Source organism: Staurois parvus, unplaced genomic scaffold (genome assembly GCF_062004578.1).
Source record: "Staurois parvus isolate SC_StPar_1 unplaced genomic scaffold, SC_StPar_1.0 ptg000538l, whole genome shotgun sequence".
NCBI lineage: Eukaryota > Metazoa > Chordata > Amphibia > Anura > Ranidae > Staurois > Staurois parvus.
The window spans coordinates 2,485,149-2,503,067 of record NW_028318334.1 but is presented as its reverse complement, the minus strand read 5'-3'; the positions used below and the strand labels follow the sequence as shown (position 1 = coordinate 2,503,067).

General features: G+C 43.9%; 1 protein-coding gene across 2 annotated transcripts in view; it reads left to right on the top strand.

Annotated features, from left to right (window-relative positions):
- The window catches only part of GHDC (GH3 domain containing), a 249,984-nt gene extending 236,807 nt beyond the window's left edge, over positions 1 to 13,177 (top strand). For both annotated transcript variants that reach the window (XM_089690635.1, XM_089690634.1), the window contains exon 9: positions 12,098 to 13,177. In XM_089690635.1, coding sequence (XP_089546761.1) covers positions 12,098 to 12,319 — 222 coding nt within the window. In that variant the 3' untranslated portion in view covers positions 12,320 to 13,177. The remainder of the gene's footprint in view (positions 1 to 12,097) is intronic.
- The last annotated feature ends 4,742 nt before the right edge of the window (positions 13,178 to 17,919 follow it).

Genomic DNA, 17,919 nt, shown 5'->3' with positions numbered 1-17,919 from the left:
CTAAACCACTGGGAACAAAAATGAGTACACCCCTAAGTGAAAATGTCCAAATTGAGCTCAAAGTGTCAATATTTTGTGTGGCCACCATTATTTTCCAGCACTGCCTTAACCCTCTTGGGCATGGAGTTCACCATAGCTTCACAGGTTGCCACTGGAGTCCTCCTTCACTCCTCCATGACAACATCATGGAGCTGGCGGATGTTCGAGACCTTGCGCTCCTCCACCTTCCGTTTGAGGATGCCCCACAGATGCTCAATAGGGTTTAGGTCTGGAGACATGCTTGGCCATCACCTTTACCCTCAGCTTCTTTAGCAAGGCAGTGGTTGTCTTGGAGGTGTGTTTGGGGTCGTTATGTTGGAATACTGCCCTGCGGCTCAGTTTCAGAAGGGAGGGGATCATGCCCTGCTTCAGTATGTCACATGTTGGCATTCATTGTTCCCTCAATGAACTGTGGTTTCCCAGTGCCGGCAGCACTCATGCAGCTCCAGGCCATGACACTCCCACCACCATGCTTGACTGTAGTCAAGACACACTTGTCTTTGTACTCCTCACCTGTTTGCCGCCACACACGCTTGACACCATCTAAACCAAATAAGTTTATCTTGGTGTCATCAGACCACAGGACATGGTTCCAGTAATCCATGTCCTTAGTCTGCTTGTCTTCAGCAAACTGCGGGCTTTCTTGTGCATCATCTTTAGAAGAGGCTTCCTTCTGGGACAACAGCCATGCAGACCAATTTGATGCAGTGTGCGGTGCACGGTCTGAGCACTGACAGGCTGACCCCCACCCCTTCAACCTCTGCAGCAATGCTGGCTGCACTCATACATCTATTTCCCAAAGACAACCTCTGGATATGACGCTGAGCACGTGCACTCAACTTCTTTGGTCGACCATGGCGAGGCCTGTTCTGAGTGGAACCTGTGCTGTTAAACCGCTGTATGGTCTTGACCACGATGCTGCAGCTCAGTTTCAGGGTCTTGGCAATCTTCTTATAGCCTAGGCCATCTTTATGTAGAGCAACAGTTCTTTTTTTCAGATCCTCAGAGAGTTCTTTGCCATGAGGTGCCATGTTGAGCTTCCAGTGACCAGTATGAGAAAGTGAGAGCGATAACACCAAATTTAACACACCTGCTCCCCATTCACACCTGAAACCTTGTAACACTAACGAGTCACATGACACAGGGGAGGGAAAATGGATAATTGGGCCCAATTTGGACATTTTTACTTAGGGGTTTACTCATTATTGTTGGCAGCGGTTTAGACATTAATGGCTGTGTGTTGAGTTATTTTGAGGGGACAGCAAATTTACACTGTTATACAAGCTGTACACTCACTACTTTACATTGTAGCAAAGTGTCATTTCCTCAGTGTTGTCACAATGAAAAGATAGAATAAAATATTTACGAAAATGTGAGGGGTGTACTCACTTCTGTGAGACACGTTGTGTGTATGTGTGTGTATATATATATATATATATATATATATATATATATACAGTCATGGCCGAAATTGTTGGCACCCTTGATATTTTTCCTGAAAATCAAGTATTTCACACAAAAAAGGTATTGCATTAACACATGTTTTGCTATACACATGTTTATTCCCTTTGTATGTATTGGAACAAATATAAAACAGAGGCAGAAAAGCAAATATGACATAATGTCACACAAAACCCCAAAAATGGGCTGGACAAAAGTATTGGCACCCTTAACTTAATATTTGGTTGCACACCCTTTGGAAAACATAACTGAAATCAGTCGCTTCCTATAACCATCAATAAGCTTCTGACACCTCTCACCCGGAATTTTGGACCACTCTTCCTTTGCAAACAGCTCCAGGTCTCTCTTATTGGAAGGACACCTTTTCCCAACAGCAATTTTAAGATCTCTCCACAGGTGTTCAATGGGATTTAGATCTGGGCTCATTGCTGGCCACTTCAGAACTCTCCAGCGCTTCTTTGCCATCCATTTCTGAGTGCTTTTTGACGTATGTTTGGGGTCATTGTCCTGCTGGAAGACCCAGGATCTTGGACGCAAACCCAGCTTTCTGACACTGGGCCCTACAGTGCGACCCAAAATCCTTTGGTAATCCTCAGATTTCATGATGCCTTGCACACAGTCAAGGCACCCAGTGCCAGAGGCAGCAAAACAACCCCAAAACATCATTGAACCTCCACCATATTTTACCGTAGGTACTGTGTTTTGTTCTTTGTAGGCCTCATTCCGTTTTCGGTAAACAGTAGAATGATGTGCTTTACCGAAAAGCTCTATCTTGGTCTCATCTGTCCACAAGACGTTTTCCCAGAAGGCTTTTGGCTTACTCAAGTACATTTTGGCAAACTGTAGTCTTGCTTTTTTATGTCTCTGTGTCAGCAGTGGGGTCCTCCTGGGTCTCCTGCCATAGCGTTTCATTTCATTTAAATGTCGACGGATAGTTCGCGCTGACACTGATGCTCCCTGAGCCTGCAGGACAGCTTGAATGTCTTTGGAACATGTTTGGGGCTGCTTATCCACCATCCGGACTATTCTGCGTTGCAATCTTTCATCAATTTTCCTCATCCGTCCACGACCAGGGAGATTAGCTACAGTGCCATGGGTTGCAAACTTCTTGATAATGTTGCGCACTGTGGACAAAGGCAAATCTAGTTCTCTGGAGATGGACTTGTAACCTTGAGATTGTTGATATTTTGCCACAATTTTGGTTCTCAGGTCCTCAGACAGTTCTCGTCTCCTCTTTCTGTTGTCCATGCTTAGTGTGGCACAGACAGACACACAATGCAAAGGTTAAGTGAACGTCTCTCCTTTTTATCTGCTTTCAGGTGTGATTTCTATATTGCCCACACCTGTTACTTGCCCCAGGTGAGTTTACAGGAGCATCACATGCTTGTAACATTCTTATTTATCCGCATTTGTGAAAGGGTGCCAATACTTTTGTCCAGCCCATTTTTGGAGGTTTGTGTGACATTATGTCGAATTTGCTTTCTTTCCTCCCTTTTTTTGTTTTGTCCCAATACACACAAAGGGAATAAACATGTGTATAGCAAAACATGTGTTAATGCAATACGTTTCGTGAGAAATACATGATTTCCTGGAGAAATATCAAGGGTGCCAACAATTTCGGCCATGACTGTATATATATATATATATATATATATATTGTGACAGGATGAACGGCGAGGTGATAGAGGGACGCTATGTGTCACCTCGCATATGCTCATACCTGACCGTTTAGGTGGAGTCCACTCCGGGTTTTCGGGGCCACAGTTAAGCAGGTGGGTCCGGACCAGAGTTTGGGCTCCACTGATGACCACCAACAGGTGGTATAAATAAGGCAGGGCTGGAGCAAGGAGTTGCTCGTGGCCTGGGACTCAGAGAGGTGTTCTGAGAGAGCTGTGTGTGTACTATACCTACAAGAAAAGGTTTGCTTTTGTTTTATTTCGGTGACAGGGAGAAGCCCTTCACCTCTGAGAGAGGAAACGCCTTTTGTTTAGTTAGTGCCTGGATGGCAAGGGTTTATTTTCATGTTCTGTTTATTTTCTGCAAACCTTTTAAATAAAGCTGACAACCAGTCAGATTTTGATGAAAGCCTGCTGTGCGGTCTACCTTTGTCCCAGGGAAGGAGATCCCCCACCTGAGCTAACCCCACATATGGTGGAGGATGCGGGCACTTCCTGAGCAAGTGGGAAGATGGAGGAAATAATAAGAGCCTTGCTGCAGGCCAATGCAGCACAACGGGAGACAGATCGCCAGTTTGCGGAGGCCCAAGAAGCAGACCGAGAGCTCCTTAAGCAGGTGGCCCAACACCTATTAGAATTAAAGAAGGAATCTGCAGATCCGCTGCCAGTGGAGCAGAAAATGGCACGGGCCAGCTATGTTTTGCAGAAGATGACACCTGCGGATGATGTGGAGGCCTACCTCACAACTTTTGAAAGGGTTGCTGTTCGGGAAGGATGGAAAAAGGAGCAATGGGCAGGACTGCTTGCACCATTTTTGACAGGTGAATCCCAAAAAGCCTATTATGACCTGGAACCAGGGGATGCCCAGGACTATGAAAAACTGAAGGCTGAGGTCCTTGCACGCCTGGGCGTCACCATTGCAGTCCGGGCTCAGCGGGTGCATCAGTGGCATTACAGGGCTGACAAACCACCCAGATCTCAGATGTTCGATTTGATACATCTCTCCAAAAAGTGGCTCCAGCCAGAGGTATTGTCAGGCCCTCAGATTGTGGAGCGTGTGGTCATGGACCAATATTTACATGCGCTCCCTGCCACTTTGAGGAAGTGGGTTGCCCGTGGAGACCCTAAATCTGCAAACGAGCTGGTGGACCTGGTGGAGAGATATGCAGCCGCTGAGGACTTTTTTCATTCACCTGGGCCGTACCCCAATGTCACTCGGGGTGGAAAACTATCCGGAAGATCCGGTAAGACTGTTCCATGGGCCAAAGGCTCAGGAAAAAATGATAAGACTATTGTGTCAGATAATGAGACTGTAGGCTTAGGACCTAGAGACTGGCCAAATAGGTCAGGAAGGTCCCCGAAGCCGTTTAGAGGTCTAAGTACTGAACATATACAATGTTATCGTTGCCATGCGTTAGGTCATATTGCTGCAAACTGTCCTTTAAATGATGAACCTATGCAATGTGAAAATGCTTATTTAGGAAAACGCATGTCTCTTTTTGCACAGGTGGTATGTACTGCAGCATGTCAGAAACGCATGGAAAAGCAAATGTGTGTGATTGCCATTGATGAAAAGCCAGTAACTGCTCTGCTAGACTCGGGTAGTGTTGTGACCTTAGTTAAAAGTGATTTGGTAAACCCTGCAAGCTTACACCCTAGCACGATTGGGGTTATTTGTATTCATGGTGATACACGTAATTACCAGACTGCTCTGGTGGAGATTGGTACTCCCTTGGGGCCCTGTGACCCATTCTGTGGGGGTGGTGCCCTCTCTGCTTCATGAAGCCATAGTGGGGAGAGATTTTCCCCATTTCTGGAAGTTATGGGATAAGGAGGGGAGTCGGGAGGACCAAGCTCCCCCTGCTGGGGAAACGCCGAAAACTCCTGAACTCACTCCTGACCCCTTTGACGGCAAGGTGGAAGGGGAAACTGTTGGTGTGTCCGAGGAAGGTGTAGATCTTTTCCCTTTCTCTGTAATGGCTGGGGAGCAGGAGGAGTTGGATCCAACCCCAGACATTAAGGATATAGAACAAGAGATGATCGCTGGCTCTAGTGAGAGTGGACAGAATGTGGTGCCTGACCTAGAGGTCAGAAAAGAGGATTTTTGAACGGAACAACTGAAAGATTCCACACTTAATAGAGCCCGTGAAAACATTAAAATAATTGATGGGGAACCAGTTGAAAATGATGTAGCGGTGTCTTTTCCCTACATGGCTCTTAACAATAACTTGCTGTATCAAGTGGTAAAGCAAGGGGAGGAGGTGGTAGAACAGTTAGTGGTCCCCAAACCCTTTCGCCGGATGGTACTGGATTTAGCCCATGGGCATATAATGGGTGGACACCTGGGTGTAGAGAAAACAAAGGAGAGAATAACCCAGAGATTCTTTTGGCCAGGCTTACATGGAGACATCAAAGCACATTGTGAGTCATGCCCGGAATGTCAATATTCTGCGCCCTCACCCTATTTTCGCAGTCCGCTAGTACCTCTACCCATAATTGAAGTACCGTTTAAAAGAGTGGGCATGGACCTAGTGGGTCCAGTAGTAAAGTCTGCCCGGGGCCATCAGCACATACTGGTTATACTTGACTATGCCACCCGGTATCCTGAAGCCATCCCCTTGCGTAATACCTCCGCTAAAACTATCGCCAAAGAGCTTGTCCGGGTGTTTAGTCGTGTAGGTATTCCAAAGGGGATATTAACGAATCAGGGCACACCGTTTATGTCTAGAGTTATGAAAGAGTTATGCAAATTGTTCAAATTCTCCCATCTGCCTACCTTGGTCTACCACCCACAAACCGATGGGCTTGTGGAAAGGTTTAACAAGACCCTTAAGAATATGTTAAAAAAGGTGGTGGACAAAGATGGGAGAAATTGGGATTTTTTGCTACCATATCTCATGTTTGCTATACGGGAAGTACCTCAGGCATCTACAGGATATTCACCTTTTGAACTACTGTATGGTAGACATCCCAGGGGATTGCTAGATGTTGCAAAAGAAACCCACACCCTATAGAAGTGTCATCGAGCATTTCTCACAGATGCAGGATAGAATCGCAGCTGTCATGCCACTCGTTCGGGAACACATGGAGCAAGCCCAGGAGGTCCAGAGAAGGGTTTATAACCGGGGTGCCAGGATCCGTACCTTCAACCCTGGGGATAGAGTGCTGGTGCTAGTCCCCACCGTGGAAAGTAAATTCCTCGCAAAGTGGCAAGGTCCCTTTGAAATTAGGGAGAAAGTGGGGGAAGTAAATTATAAAGTTTACCAGCCAGGAAAAAGGAAACCTGAACAAATCTATCACGTGAATCTCTTAAAACCTTGGAAAGACAGGGACAGTTTGTTGGCAGTACCAAGCCCCCAAAAGGACGTGGTTCCCGTGGCCCCTCAGGTACCTATAACGGAAACCTTGTCAGTAGCCCAACAAGATGATGTTAAGGAGTTTGTGAGGAAAAATGGAGATTTCTTCTCCCACCTACCTGGACTGACGACTGTCATACAGCATGACATAGTTACCCAGCCCGGGGTCTGCGTAAATGTCAAGCCCTATAGAATTCCCGAGGCCAGGCGGGAAGCGGTGGCAAAGGAAATAAAGGACATGCTAGAGTTGGGAGTGATTGAGGAATCTCACAGTGAGTGGTCGAGTCCCATAGTGTTGGTCCCAAAACCAGATGGAACCATTCGTTTCTGTAATGATTTCAGGAAACTGAACAGTGTGTCTAAGTTTGATGCGTACCCGATGCCTTGGGTGGATGAGCTCATTGACAGGTTGGGAACGGCTCGGTACATAACCACCTTAGATCTGACCAAAGGCTATTGGCAGATTCCTTTAACGGAAGCTGCAAAAGAAAAGACAGCATTCTCCACCCCCGAGGGGTCCTTTCAGTATAAGTGGATGCTGTTTGGTTTACATGGGGCTCCTGCATCATTCCAAAGGATGATGGACAAGACGTTGAGACCACATTGCCAATATGCAGCTGCCTATTTGGACGATGTCGTCATCCACAGTCCCGACTGGGAATCTCATTTGTCCCTCTTGCAAGCGGTCGTAGATTCGCTGCGGGAAGCAGGTCTTACCGCCAACCCCAGAAAGTGTGCCATTGGCTTAGAGGAGGCCAAATATCTTGGCTACATCATTGGTCGAGGTCTCATTAGGCCTCAGCTCAATAAAATTGAGGCAATTCAAAAGTGGCCCCAACCTGTAAATAAAAAACAAGTCCGGGCATTTCTTGGAATCACGGGGTACTACAGGCGGCTTATCCCCAATTTTGCCACCATTGCAGCCCCACTGACAGATCTGACAAAAGGTAGGGGGTCAGTCATGATTAAGTGGAATCCTGAGGCGGAGACCGCATTTCAAAGGCTGAAACAAGCTCCCTGCGCTCAACCTGTGCTTGTGACTCCAGATTTCACAACAGAGTTTGTGGTACAGACTGATGCCTCTGACGTGGGACTAGGTGCGGTACTGTCCCAAATCAGATGGGGAGGAGCACCCTGTGGTCTTCCTAAGTAGAAAGCTCAACAAACATGAGAGAAACTATGCCATTGTGGAGAAGGAATGTTTGGCCATCAAATGGGCCTTGGAGGCCCTGAAATATTACCTGTTAGGAAGACCGTTCAAGTTGGTTACTGATCATGCCCCGCTCAAATGGATGTGTGATAATAAGGAGAAAAACAGTCGAGTGACAAGGTGGTTTCTCGCGCTACAAGTGTTCAAATTCACAGTGGAACAAAGAGCGGGGAAACTGCAAAGTAATGTAGATGCCCTCTCCCGGGTCCATTGTCTGGTTGGGACAGTTGCTCAGCCGCAGGGGCTTGAGCAGAGGGGGGGGGGATATGTGACAGGATGAACGGCGAGGTGATAGAGGGACGCTATTTGTCACCTCGCATATGCTCATACCTGACCGTTTAGGTGGAATTCACTCCGGGTTTTCGGGGCCACAGTTAAGCAGGTGGGTCCGGACCAGAGTTTGGGCTCCACTGATGACCACCAACAGGTGGTATAAATAAGGCAGGGCTGGAGCAAGGAGTTGCTCGTGGCCTGGGACTCAGAAAGGTGTTCTGAGAGAGCTGTGTGTGTACTATACCTACAAGAAAAGGTTTGCTTTTGTTTTATTTCGGTGACAGGGAGAAGCCCTTCACCTCTGAGAGAGGAAATGCCTTTTGTTTAGTTCAGTGGTTCTTAACCTGGGTTCGATCGAACCCCAGGGGTTCGGTGAGTCAGTCTCGCGGGTTCGGCGGAGGTGAAGACCCACACCCGACTCATATGATTCGTGCAGTAAATATTCATTATTATGTTTTTGTGTGAAAATCATGTTTTAATGGTTTTGTTCTTTGTTCTTAACGGTTTTGTTCATTTTGTGCACCTATGTATAAATATATACCTAAATATATACCTATGTTTTGAATTTTAAAAATCATATTTTATTTTTCCAATTAAGAAGGGTTCGGTGAATGCGCATATGAAACTGGTGGGGTTCAGTACCTCCAACAAGGTTAAGAACCACTGGTTTAGTTAGTGCCTGGATGGCAAGGGTTTATTTTCATGTTCTGTTTATTTTCTGCAAACCTTTTAAATAAAGCTGACAACCAGTCAGATTTTGATGAAAGCCTGCTGTGCGGTCTACCTTTGTCCCAGGGAAGGAGATCCCCCACCTGAGCTAACCCCACAATATATATATATATATATATATATATATAATGTTTGGGGGTTATAAATAATTTTCTAGCAAAAAATACTGATTTCAACTTGTAAACAAAACGTGACAGAAAATGTATGGATATCTCTTTTTTTCATGGTTATTTAGTCATGATGTTACCAGCTGGTATTCTTGAATGATATGATCAGGGACTTTTGAAAAAGTTTGTTAAAAAATATATAATAAACTCTATTCAGCCCTTAAAAAAATGTACATTTACAGAAAAAGCAACAGGTTCACTTATCTGCTACCCTCCTCAGTTTCACATGTTCACCCTTTGCTCCTTCTATGCTCTGTTTGGTTGTCAAGAATAAATATTGATTTCACCACTTTATACAGTACAGTTGCAAGATAAAGTATGTGAACCCCTTGGGATTCCGTGGAGTTTTGCATGACTTGGGCATAAAATGTGCTCTGAACGTCATCTAAGTCACAACAATAGAAGAACACAGTCTGCTGAACATAATACTACACAAACATTAGATGTTGCCATGGTTTAATTGCACATAACATGTAAACATTCACAGTGCAGGGAGGAAAAAGTATGTGAGGCCCTAGCTTAATGACTTCTCCCAGAGCTAATTGGAGCCAGGAGTGAGCCAACCTTGACTCCAATCAGTGTGATGATATTGGATGTGTCGCTGAAAGCTGTCCTGTCCTTAAAAATTACACACCTGTTTTGGGTTTACTGGTTTCAAGAAGCACTGTCTGATGTGAACCATGCCTCGCAGAAAAGAGCTCTCAGAAGACCTACGATCAACAATTGTTGACTTGCATGAAGCTGGAAAGGGTTACAAAAGTATCTCCAAAAGCCTTGATGTTCATGTGTTCACGGTAAGACAGACTGTCTACAAATGGAGAAAGTTTAGCACTGTTGCTACTTTCCCTAAGCGTGGTCGTCCTGTAAAAATGACTGCAAGAGCACAGCGCAGAATGCTGCATGAGGTAAAGAAGAATCCCAGAGTGTCAGCTAAAGACCTACAGAAATCTCTGGCACATGCTAACATTTTTGTTGAGAAATCTACAATAAGGAAAACATTAAACAAGAATGGAGTACATGGGAGGACACCACAGAGGAAGCCATTGCTGTCCAAAAAGAATATTCCAGCACGTTTGAAGTTTGCAAAAGAGCACCTGGATGTTCCACAGCACTACTGGCAAAATATACTGTCGACAGATGAAACCAAGATTGAGTTGTTTGGGAAGAACACACAACACTATGTGTGGAGGAAAAAAAGGCACAGCACACCAACATCAAAACCTCATCCCCACTGTAAAACATGGCGGAGGGAGCATCATGGTTTGAAAATGAATTCCAGAGTTTATCAAGACATTTTGCAGGAAAACGTATGACCATCTGTCCGCCAACTGAAGCTCCGCAGAGAATGGGTGATGCAACAGGACAATGACCCCAAAGCATACAAGTAATTCAACAAAACAATGGCTGCAACAGCACAGAATACGCCTTCTGGAGTGGCCCAGTCAGAGTCCTGACCTCAACTCGATTGAAATGCTGTGGCATGACCTTAAGAGAGCGATTCGCACCAGACATTCCAAGAATATTGCTACACTGAAACAGTTTTGTGAAGAGGAGTGATCCAAAATTACTCCAGATCGTTGTGCAGGTCTGATCTGCAACTACAGGAAACGTTTGGTTGAGGTTATTGCTGCCAAAGGAGGGTCAACCAGTTATTAAGTCCAAAGGTTAACATACTTTTTCCTCCCTGCACTGTGAATGTTTACATGTTATGTGCAATTAAACCATGGAAACATCTAATGTTTGTGTAGTATTATGTTCAGCAGACTGTGTTCTTCTATTGTTGTGACTTAGATGACGTTCAGAGCACATTGCAACTGTATATAAATGTGCAAAGAGAGAAAGGTGACAGTTAAAAAGATTCTGAGAGGCAAACTAGCTAAGAGACAGGAGTTATGTGAAATACTAAGTGAGCTAGGAGAGCGGAGTTTACAATAGAGAGTGAAATGCTGGAAAAGAAAGAAGGAAAGAAAGACAGCTACATGAGAAACAGCAAGGAGTCAGAGAAAAATTTGCAAAATGAAAACAAAAGAGTCAGAATAGAAAGAATATGAGGATATATGAATAAGAACAATAGGAATATGAATGTGAGGACTGTAACTCTTAATCAATATTAACTCTTCTTCTTTTTCTTCATCATGGCATGTAAATAATGGATTTTAATCAGAAACAATGTGCCATCATTGAGTTCTTGATGTAGGAGGGGTGTGCAGGCTGTCCGACATCCACAAAAGGCTACATAATGTTTCCAGAGATGGTACCATTGACAAGAGCAAAGTCTCTTCATTGATGACTCTTGTCAACGGTGTCATCTCAATAAACATTGTATACCCTTCCTGACGGCACATTGCTTGTATGAATCCATTATTTACCTGCAATGAAAAAGAAAGAGTCGCTACAGATTAAGAGTTACTCTATCAGCATGTGGAATTTGAATGACCTATGTAAGTAAAAAAGGTTCTAAAGGCAGAAGGTGCATGAGAGCCATGGGTTTCCTGGGCCTCTCTTCTCATTGGCTCACACAGTAGCGGGAGCCATTGGCTGCTGCTGCTGTCAGTCACAGCCAGTGAGGAGAGAGCAGGGAGCAGGGGCAAGCCCGAACTGCACTCTGTGTGTGAATGGACAATGTCCATTCTTGGGAGCACAGCTCTGGAGCAAGCCTGCTCGAATGCCCTCATACACGAGACTAGCAGGGAGGAGGAACCAGGACTGCCAGTGTGGGGACCCAAAAAGAAGAGGGTTGGGGCTGCTCTGTGCAAAGCCATTGCATGTTTGTTGTTGCTGTGTTTTTTTTTTTACTACAACCGTTAAAATCACAAAGAAAAAGGTTATGCCCACTTTTGATTACTTTTGGTATACCCTCATAGCAAAGAGATAAATTAGAGAGAATAAGATAAAGATGAAAAGAAATAAGCTAAGACAGAAGAGAGCTTAGAGAAAAAAAGAGTCAAGTGAGAAAGGATCTGAAGTATTTGGAGAGAGTTTAGAGAAAAGTAAAGCAAGAGAAGTAGACAAGGCTAGAATTTTAGGCTAATATTTAGCATAGTCAGCTAAATTTTCAGATCTAACTGACTGCACTGGCTGTTGAAATAAAAAAATAGATGGCATATCCTTTCTTTTAGGAGCTCTTACATGTTGGATATATTCAAATGTTTCTAATTTTAATTTTAATGTTTTCTTTGTATACAGCTGGATCAGACCCTCCAGGAAAACTTTCCTATCTACAAATCTTTCCGCTTTAAAGGAAGCATTGGCCCGGTGCGTGTTCACTTGACAAGTCCCAAGTCATTTCTGAAGCTAATGGAACTGGTGGCAAATCTTTCTGGTGTCCCACTGGACTGTGTTCAGGTTTCCCGCACATTAAAATACCAAGAACTGGCTGAATATATATGGAAACAAGTCTTATCTTGAGTGCTTCTCTAGACAGGAGAGTCACATGAATGGTGAAATTTTTGGAAAACATCAGGAGCCAACATGAACTTAATATTCTTCTGCCAATCAGCATAGTAATGTTTTATATTATATATCAGTGGTCTCCAAACTGCGGCCCAGGGGCCAGATATGGCCCTTTGCTTGCCAACTGACACCAACAATGCAGCACCTTTCCCCTTACTGAGATCTTTATTGGGGAATCATTCTTTTAATTGATATCAACAATGGCACACTATTCCTCTCATTTAAACCAATGATGGGGCATTTTCTACTCCCACTGACCACAGTCCCAACCCCTCTAAAGCCTGAAGAACAGTAAATTTGCCCTTTGCCTAGAACGTTTGGAGAGCACTGCTCTATATCATGTCTGTAGACCCTTAAATGAATGTATAGTGTATTTTCAGCAAGCATATATTGTAGGCAATTATTGCACCATTCACCTCAAAGTAAAATCAATGTAACTTTTTCTTTTTTCACCCTTTGTTTTTCGGATTGTTGTTATTGTACTAAATATGGAGTGCTGTAGATTAAAATCCCTGCTAATCTGACTGTGGGCTGGCTGACTCATACAGGCATATTTTTAAAGCAGTAAATGTGACATTATTAATTATCCCCTGTAGTGATAATAGAGGCACAATGAAGATTCGCTTGCAGTAAATATTTGGTGAATGTAACATTCACTGCTTTCTAAATATGCCCCATAGACTTTCATTGTGAGAAGACCCAATAAAGCACAGTCGTTCTGTAGCACTGTAAAGCTGGAAGCAGAAACTTTGTAAATATGCATGCCCAATGTACATATATAATTGCAAAACACTTAATTAAAACTTTAACATTTATGTGAAAAGGGAGGTGCAGCGCTGTATAACTAAACAAATAATGAATGATTACACAATAGTAAACAGTGACTGTAAGTTAATAATGCCACTAGATGGTGGCTATAAGGTGAAGAGAGTGAAAACAGTCCAATGAAGGGGTGCTCTTAAGATCCGGGGTGATCTTCAGACGTCCAATGTACAGGACCATCAGGTGATAAAATATAAAGACTGCGCACTCACCAGATACGCAATCTTTATGCGCATTTGTATGAAAATATCACTAGACCTCCTGTGTCATCATCCTGGTCTGGTCAGATCTGGTCAGCATATCCCTCATGGCCTGGTACCTGGATGGATGCAGCTGTTCTGTAGATTTGGCCGGTTCCCACCAGAACTCAAATAAATAGAAAGGGCCACATAGTGTAATATCCTCAGGTATCTTTATTGGAGGCACAGGATAGCAGAAAATCCAACATACAAAAAATACTGACCCAGGTATGAATCAAAGATGGCCGCCGGGGCCCCTCATGGCGCCGGCGGTGAAGCGTCCAACCTGCTGTAGCTAAACCTGACGCGTTTCGAGCGAAGGCTCGTAGTCATAGGGGTGCAGCTTACGGTAAGCTGCACCCCTATGACTACGAGCCTTCGCTCGAAACGCGTCAGGATAGCTACAGCAGGTTGGACGCTTCACCGCCGGCGCCACGAGGGGCCCCGGCGGCCATCTTTGATTCATACCTGGGTCAGTATTTTTTTGTATGTTGGATTTTCTGCTATCCTGTGCCTCCAATAAAGATACCTGAGGATATTACACTATGTGGCCCTTTCTATTTATTTGAGTTCTGGTGGGAACCGGCCAAATCTACAGAACAGCTGCATCCATCCAGGTACCAGGCCATGAGGGATATGCTGACCAGATCTGACCAGACCAGGATGATGACACAGGAGGTCTAGTGATATTTTCATACAAATGCGCATAAAGATTGCGTATCTGGTGAGTGCGCTGTCTTTATATTTTATCACCTGATGGTCCTGTACATTGGACGTCTGAAGATCACCCCGGATCTTAAGAGCACCCCTTCATTGGACTGTTTTCACTCTCTTCACCTTATAGCCACCATCTAGTGGCATTATTAACTTACAGTCACTGTTTACTATTGTGTAATCATTCATTATTTGTTTAGTTATACAGCGCTGCACCTCCCTTTTCACATATATGCTATTGAAGGTTTGATACGGTGCCTTTTCTGGTGTACAGCCGCTGCTTATTATACAGTATCACATAAGCGCTCACTTATCTTTTGTTTTTCAAAACTTTAACATTGATTTATAAGATTATTTACATGCATTTCTAAAAGAGACTGAAATATTCCCTTTAAATCACATCAGCATGCAGGCATTCTGAAGATCCTGATACATAAGTGCCCTGTATACTGACAGTAGCAGGTAAGTATTCTGAAGGAATCTTTGAGCCTTTTTTAATCTCTATGTGGTAGGTGTTTGAAACTCTGCCTGAACTCCAAGTGCTGAGCTCCTGCCCATCCTCCCAATGGGATGGTAAAATGGAAAATCAGAACTGCAGTGTACAAAACAGACATTTTTTGAGATATATTTAAATGTGTATATCTGCTTTGTATAACATTCATCAGTGGATTTTTATTAAAATAAAAATGTGCATCATTTTAAATTGTTATATCTATATTTCACAAATGGTTTCAAGTACAACCAAAGCTCATGTATGACCGGCTAAACAAGTACCAAATCCAGTTACTATATGATGCACGAGCATCATAAAATAAACAAAAACATCATGTACCTTCCCTAACTGAGCTAAATCCTCCTTCATTTTGTCTCATATGCTCCTCCTCCTAGACACCACAACTCACAGTGGGAGGGTTGCAGCAACAGAGGCAGTGCTGCCAATCCATAAAGTAGTGGGCAGGACTAGGTGTGGCCAGGTGTTGATTGAAATGCTAAAGGTTTGTGAATCAACAGTGACGAAGCTGATAATCATGCCAACCCCTCCACCCCCCTGCAATGTTTTTTCATCCCATTCTAGTGCAGGCAAGCATAGCCTACATGAGAATGGCATCTCTGCTCTGACGTCAGGTGCAGTGCAGCATCATTGACACTACATCATAGGAAGCTGCATTATCTGGACTTCACTGGCAGACTCAGCAGGTATTTGTGGAAATTTGCAGGTGAACTAAAGTCAAGTGCAGGCATACTTATAAACGAGTGCTGCAGCACATAATTTTTTAACAGGAAGCCTATGTTTTACTTTAAATGAGTATGATAAAGCAAGAAGTATTTGAATTGATTGTCTTAAAGTGTATGTCAAGCAAACATCTTTTCACTAGGTTTAGATAGGGTACACCAGGCCCAGACTGATCATAGGGTACACCGGGCATTTGCCCAGTGTGCCGGGGGCTACATGTACATTATATGGGCGCAACGCAAAGCAGATGCAGCAGCTTAACTGCCCCTCACCTTGAACCCACGGCGCTCCTTGGTTTCTCCGTGGCTTCTCAGTTCCCTGCTGTATGGCCATGGGAGCAGGAGGCGGGAGCTAGTGGTCAGCAGACCCGTGCCCGATACTGTGAAGGGGGAGTCGCTGGAGGAGACAACGTTGCCTGATGCCAGATAGGTATCACTGCTGCATCCACAGACACCACAGGGAGCTGGCCCAGATCGAATAAAAGTGAGTGAGTGCCAGCCTGCCACTGCCAGTGAACAGTTACTGTTGGAACAAATTATAGGACAATTTGTATAGACTTGCTTGACTGGGCTGTCTCTTTGCTGGAGTGGGCTGTCTCTTTGCTGCACTGGGCAGTCTCTTTGCTATATGGGGTTGTCTCTTTTCTGGACTAAGTGGTCTCATTGCTGAACTGGGCTGTCTCTTTGCTGGACTGGGATGTCTCTTTGCTAGACTGGGCTGTCTCTTTACTGGATTGGAACATCTCTTTGCTAGACTGGACTGTCTCTTTGCTGGATTGGGATGTCTCCTTCCTGGATGGGGATGTCTCTTTGCTGGACTGGAATGTCTCTTTAATATAAAAAAATTGAGTCCATTTGCCCAGTGTTTTGCGCTTGTATCTTCCAAAACAGTGTCTCTGTGCTCAAAACAATTCAAAACTTGTGCTTGGTGTCCCCTACCCCTATGCACTCCACACTCACCAGATAAGTTGGACTCTTAGCTTTTTGGGCTCAAAGAATCCACAGCTGTTATGTGAACAGGGTGAGCTTGCCAATGAATCCCACTTGACAAAAGTTATGAACCAAGCTAAAGGAGAAAAGTTCTCATACTGTAGTATTGTTAATCCATTTTAATAAATTCAATAAAATGACACTCACATTTTGTTATAAAACAGTTTGCAGTATATACACTATATTGACAAAAGTATTGGGACGCCTGCCTTTACACGCACATGAACCTTAATGGCATCCCAGTGTGATTGCTAGGGGCACTGTGCTATAAAGGGAACTGCACTGTAAAGGATCACTGATATAAAAGGAAACTGTACTGTATAGGGGCACTGTAATCAATACAGTGCAGTCCCCTTTATACCACAGTGCCCCTTTACATTACAGTGTGGAGGACCAACTCCGTGAATATCCTTTCACTAGCCACCCCAGTGAACTCCTGACCCCCTATTCCCCCCCCCCCCTTGGTCCCTGGAGAAATCGGCTGCTTAGTATAAAATGCCCAGGCCTATTTTTTGTGCCAGTCCAGGCCTGAGGTAGACCCCTGTCAGATTTTTACCTCTATCTGGAGCCCTCTTAGAGAGATTTTGCCTTATGTCCTGTTCTGGTGACAACATTTCACCAGACAGGAACTAAGGAAAAATCTTCAACAAAGACACAAACGGAAATAGAAAACTAGGAGATATATATATATATATATATATATATATATATATATATATATAGTTGTGTTCAAAATAATAGCAGTCAGACATCACTAACTTGATCAATCACTGTTTTCAGTAGAAATTATATTTCTACATGGCAAATAATTTACTAGCAGGTGTAGTAGAGTAATAGAAATCCAACAGACCCAACAGTCATGACATGCATGCTGCTGATTCTGTGTAATTGAATCACTAATTGAAAGGGGCATGTTCAAAATAATAGCAGTGTGAAGTTCTATTAGTGAGGTCATTCATTCTTTGAAAAACAGGTGGCAATTATTACCCTTATTTAAGGAAGGAAGGCAACAAATGTTGTACATGCTGGTTACAGTGCATTTCTCTCTTAAATTCTGAGGAAAAATGGGTCGTTCCAGACATTGTTCAGAAGAACAGCGTACCTTGATTAAAAAGTTGATTGGAGAGGGGGAAAACATAAAGAAGTGCAGAAAATGATAGGCTGCTCAGCTAAAATGATTGCAAATGCTTTAAAATGGCAACCAAAACCTGAAAGACTTGGAAGAAAGCGAAAAACTACCATTCGAATGGATAGAAGAATAGCCAAAATGGCAAGGACTCAGCCAACAATTAGCTCCAGGAAGATCAAAAAAGGTCTAAAGTTACCTGTGAGTACTGTTATAATTAGAAGATGCCTACGTGAAGCCAAGCTATCTGCAAGAAGCCCCCGCAAAGTCCCACTGTTGAAAAAAATGACGTGCTGAAGAGTTACAATTTGCCAAAGAGCACATTGACTGGCCTAAAGAGAAATGGCGCAACATTTTGTGGACTGATGAAAATAAGATTGTTCTTTTTGGGTCTAGTGGCCGGAGACAGTTTGTCAGACGACCCCCAAACA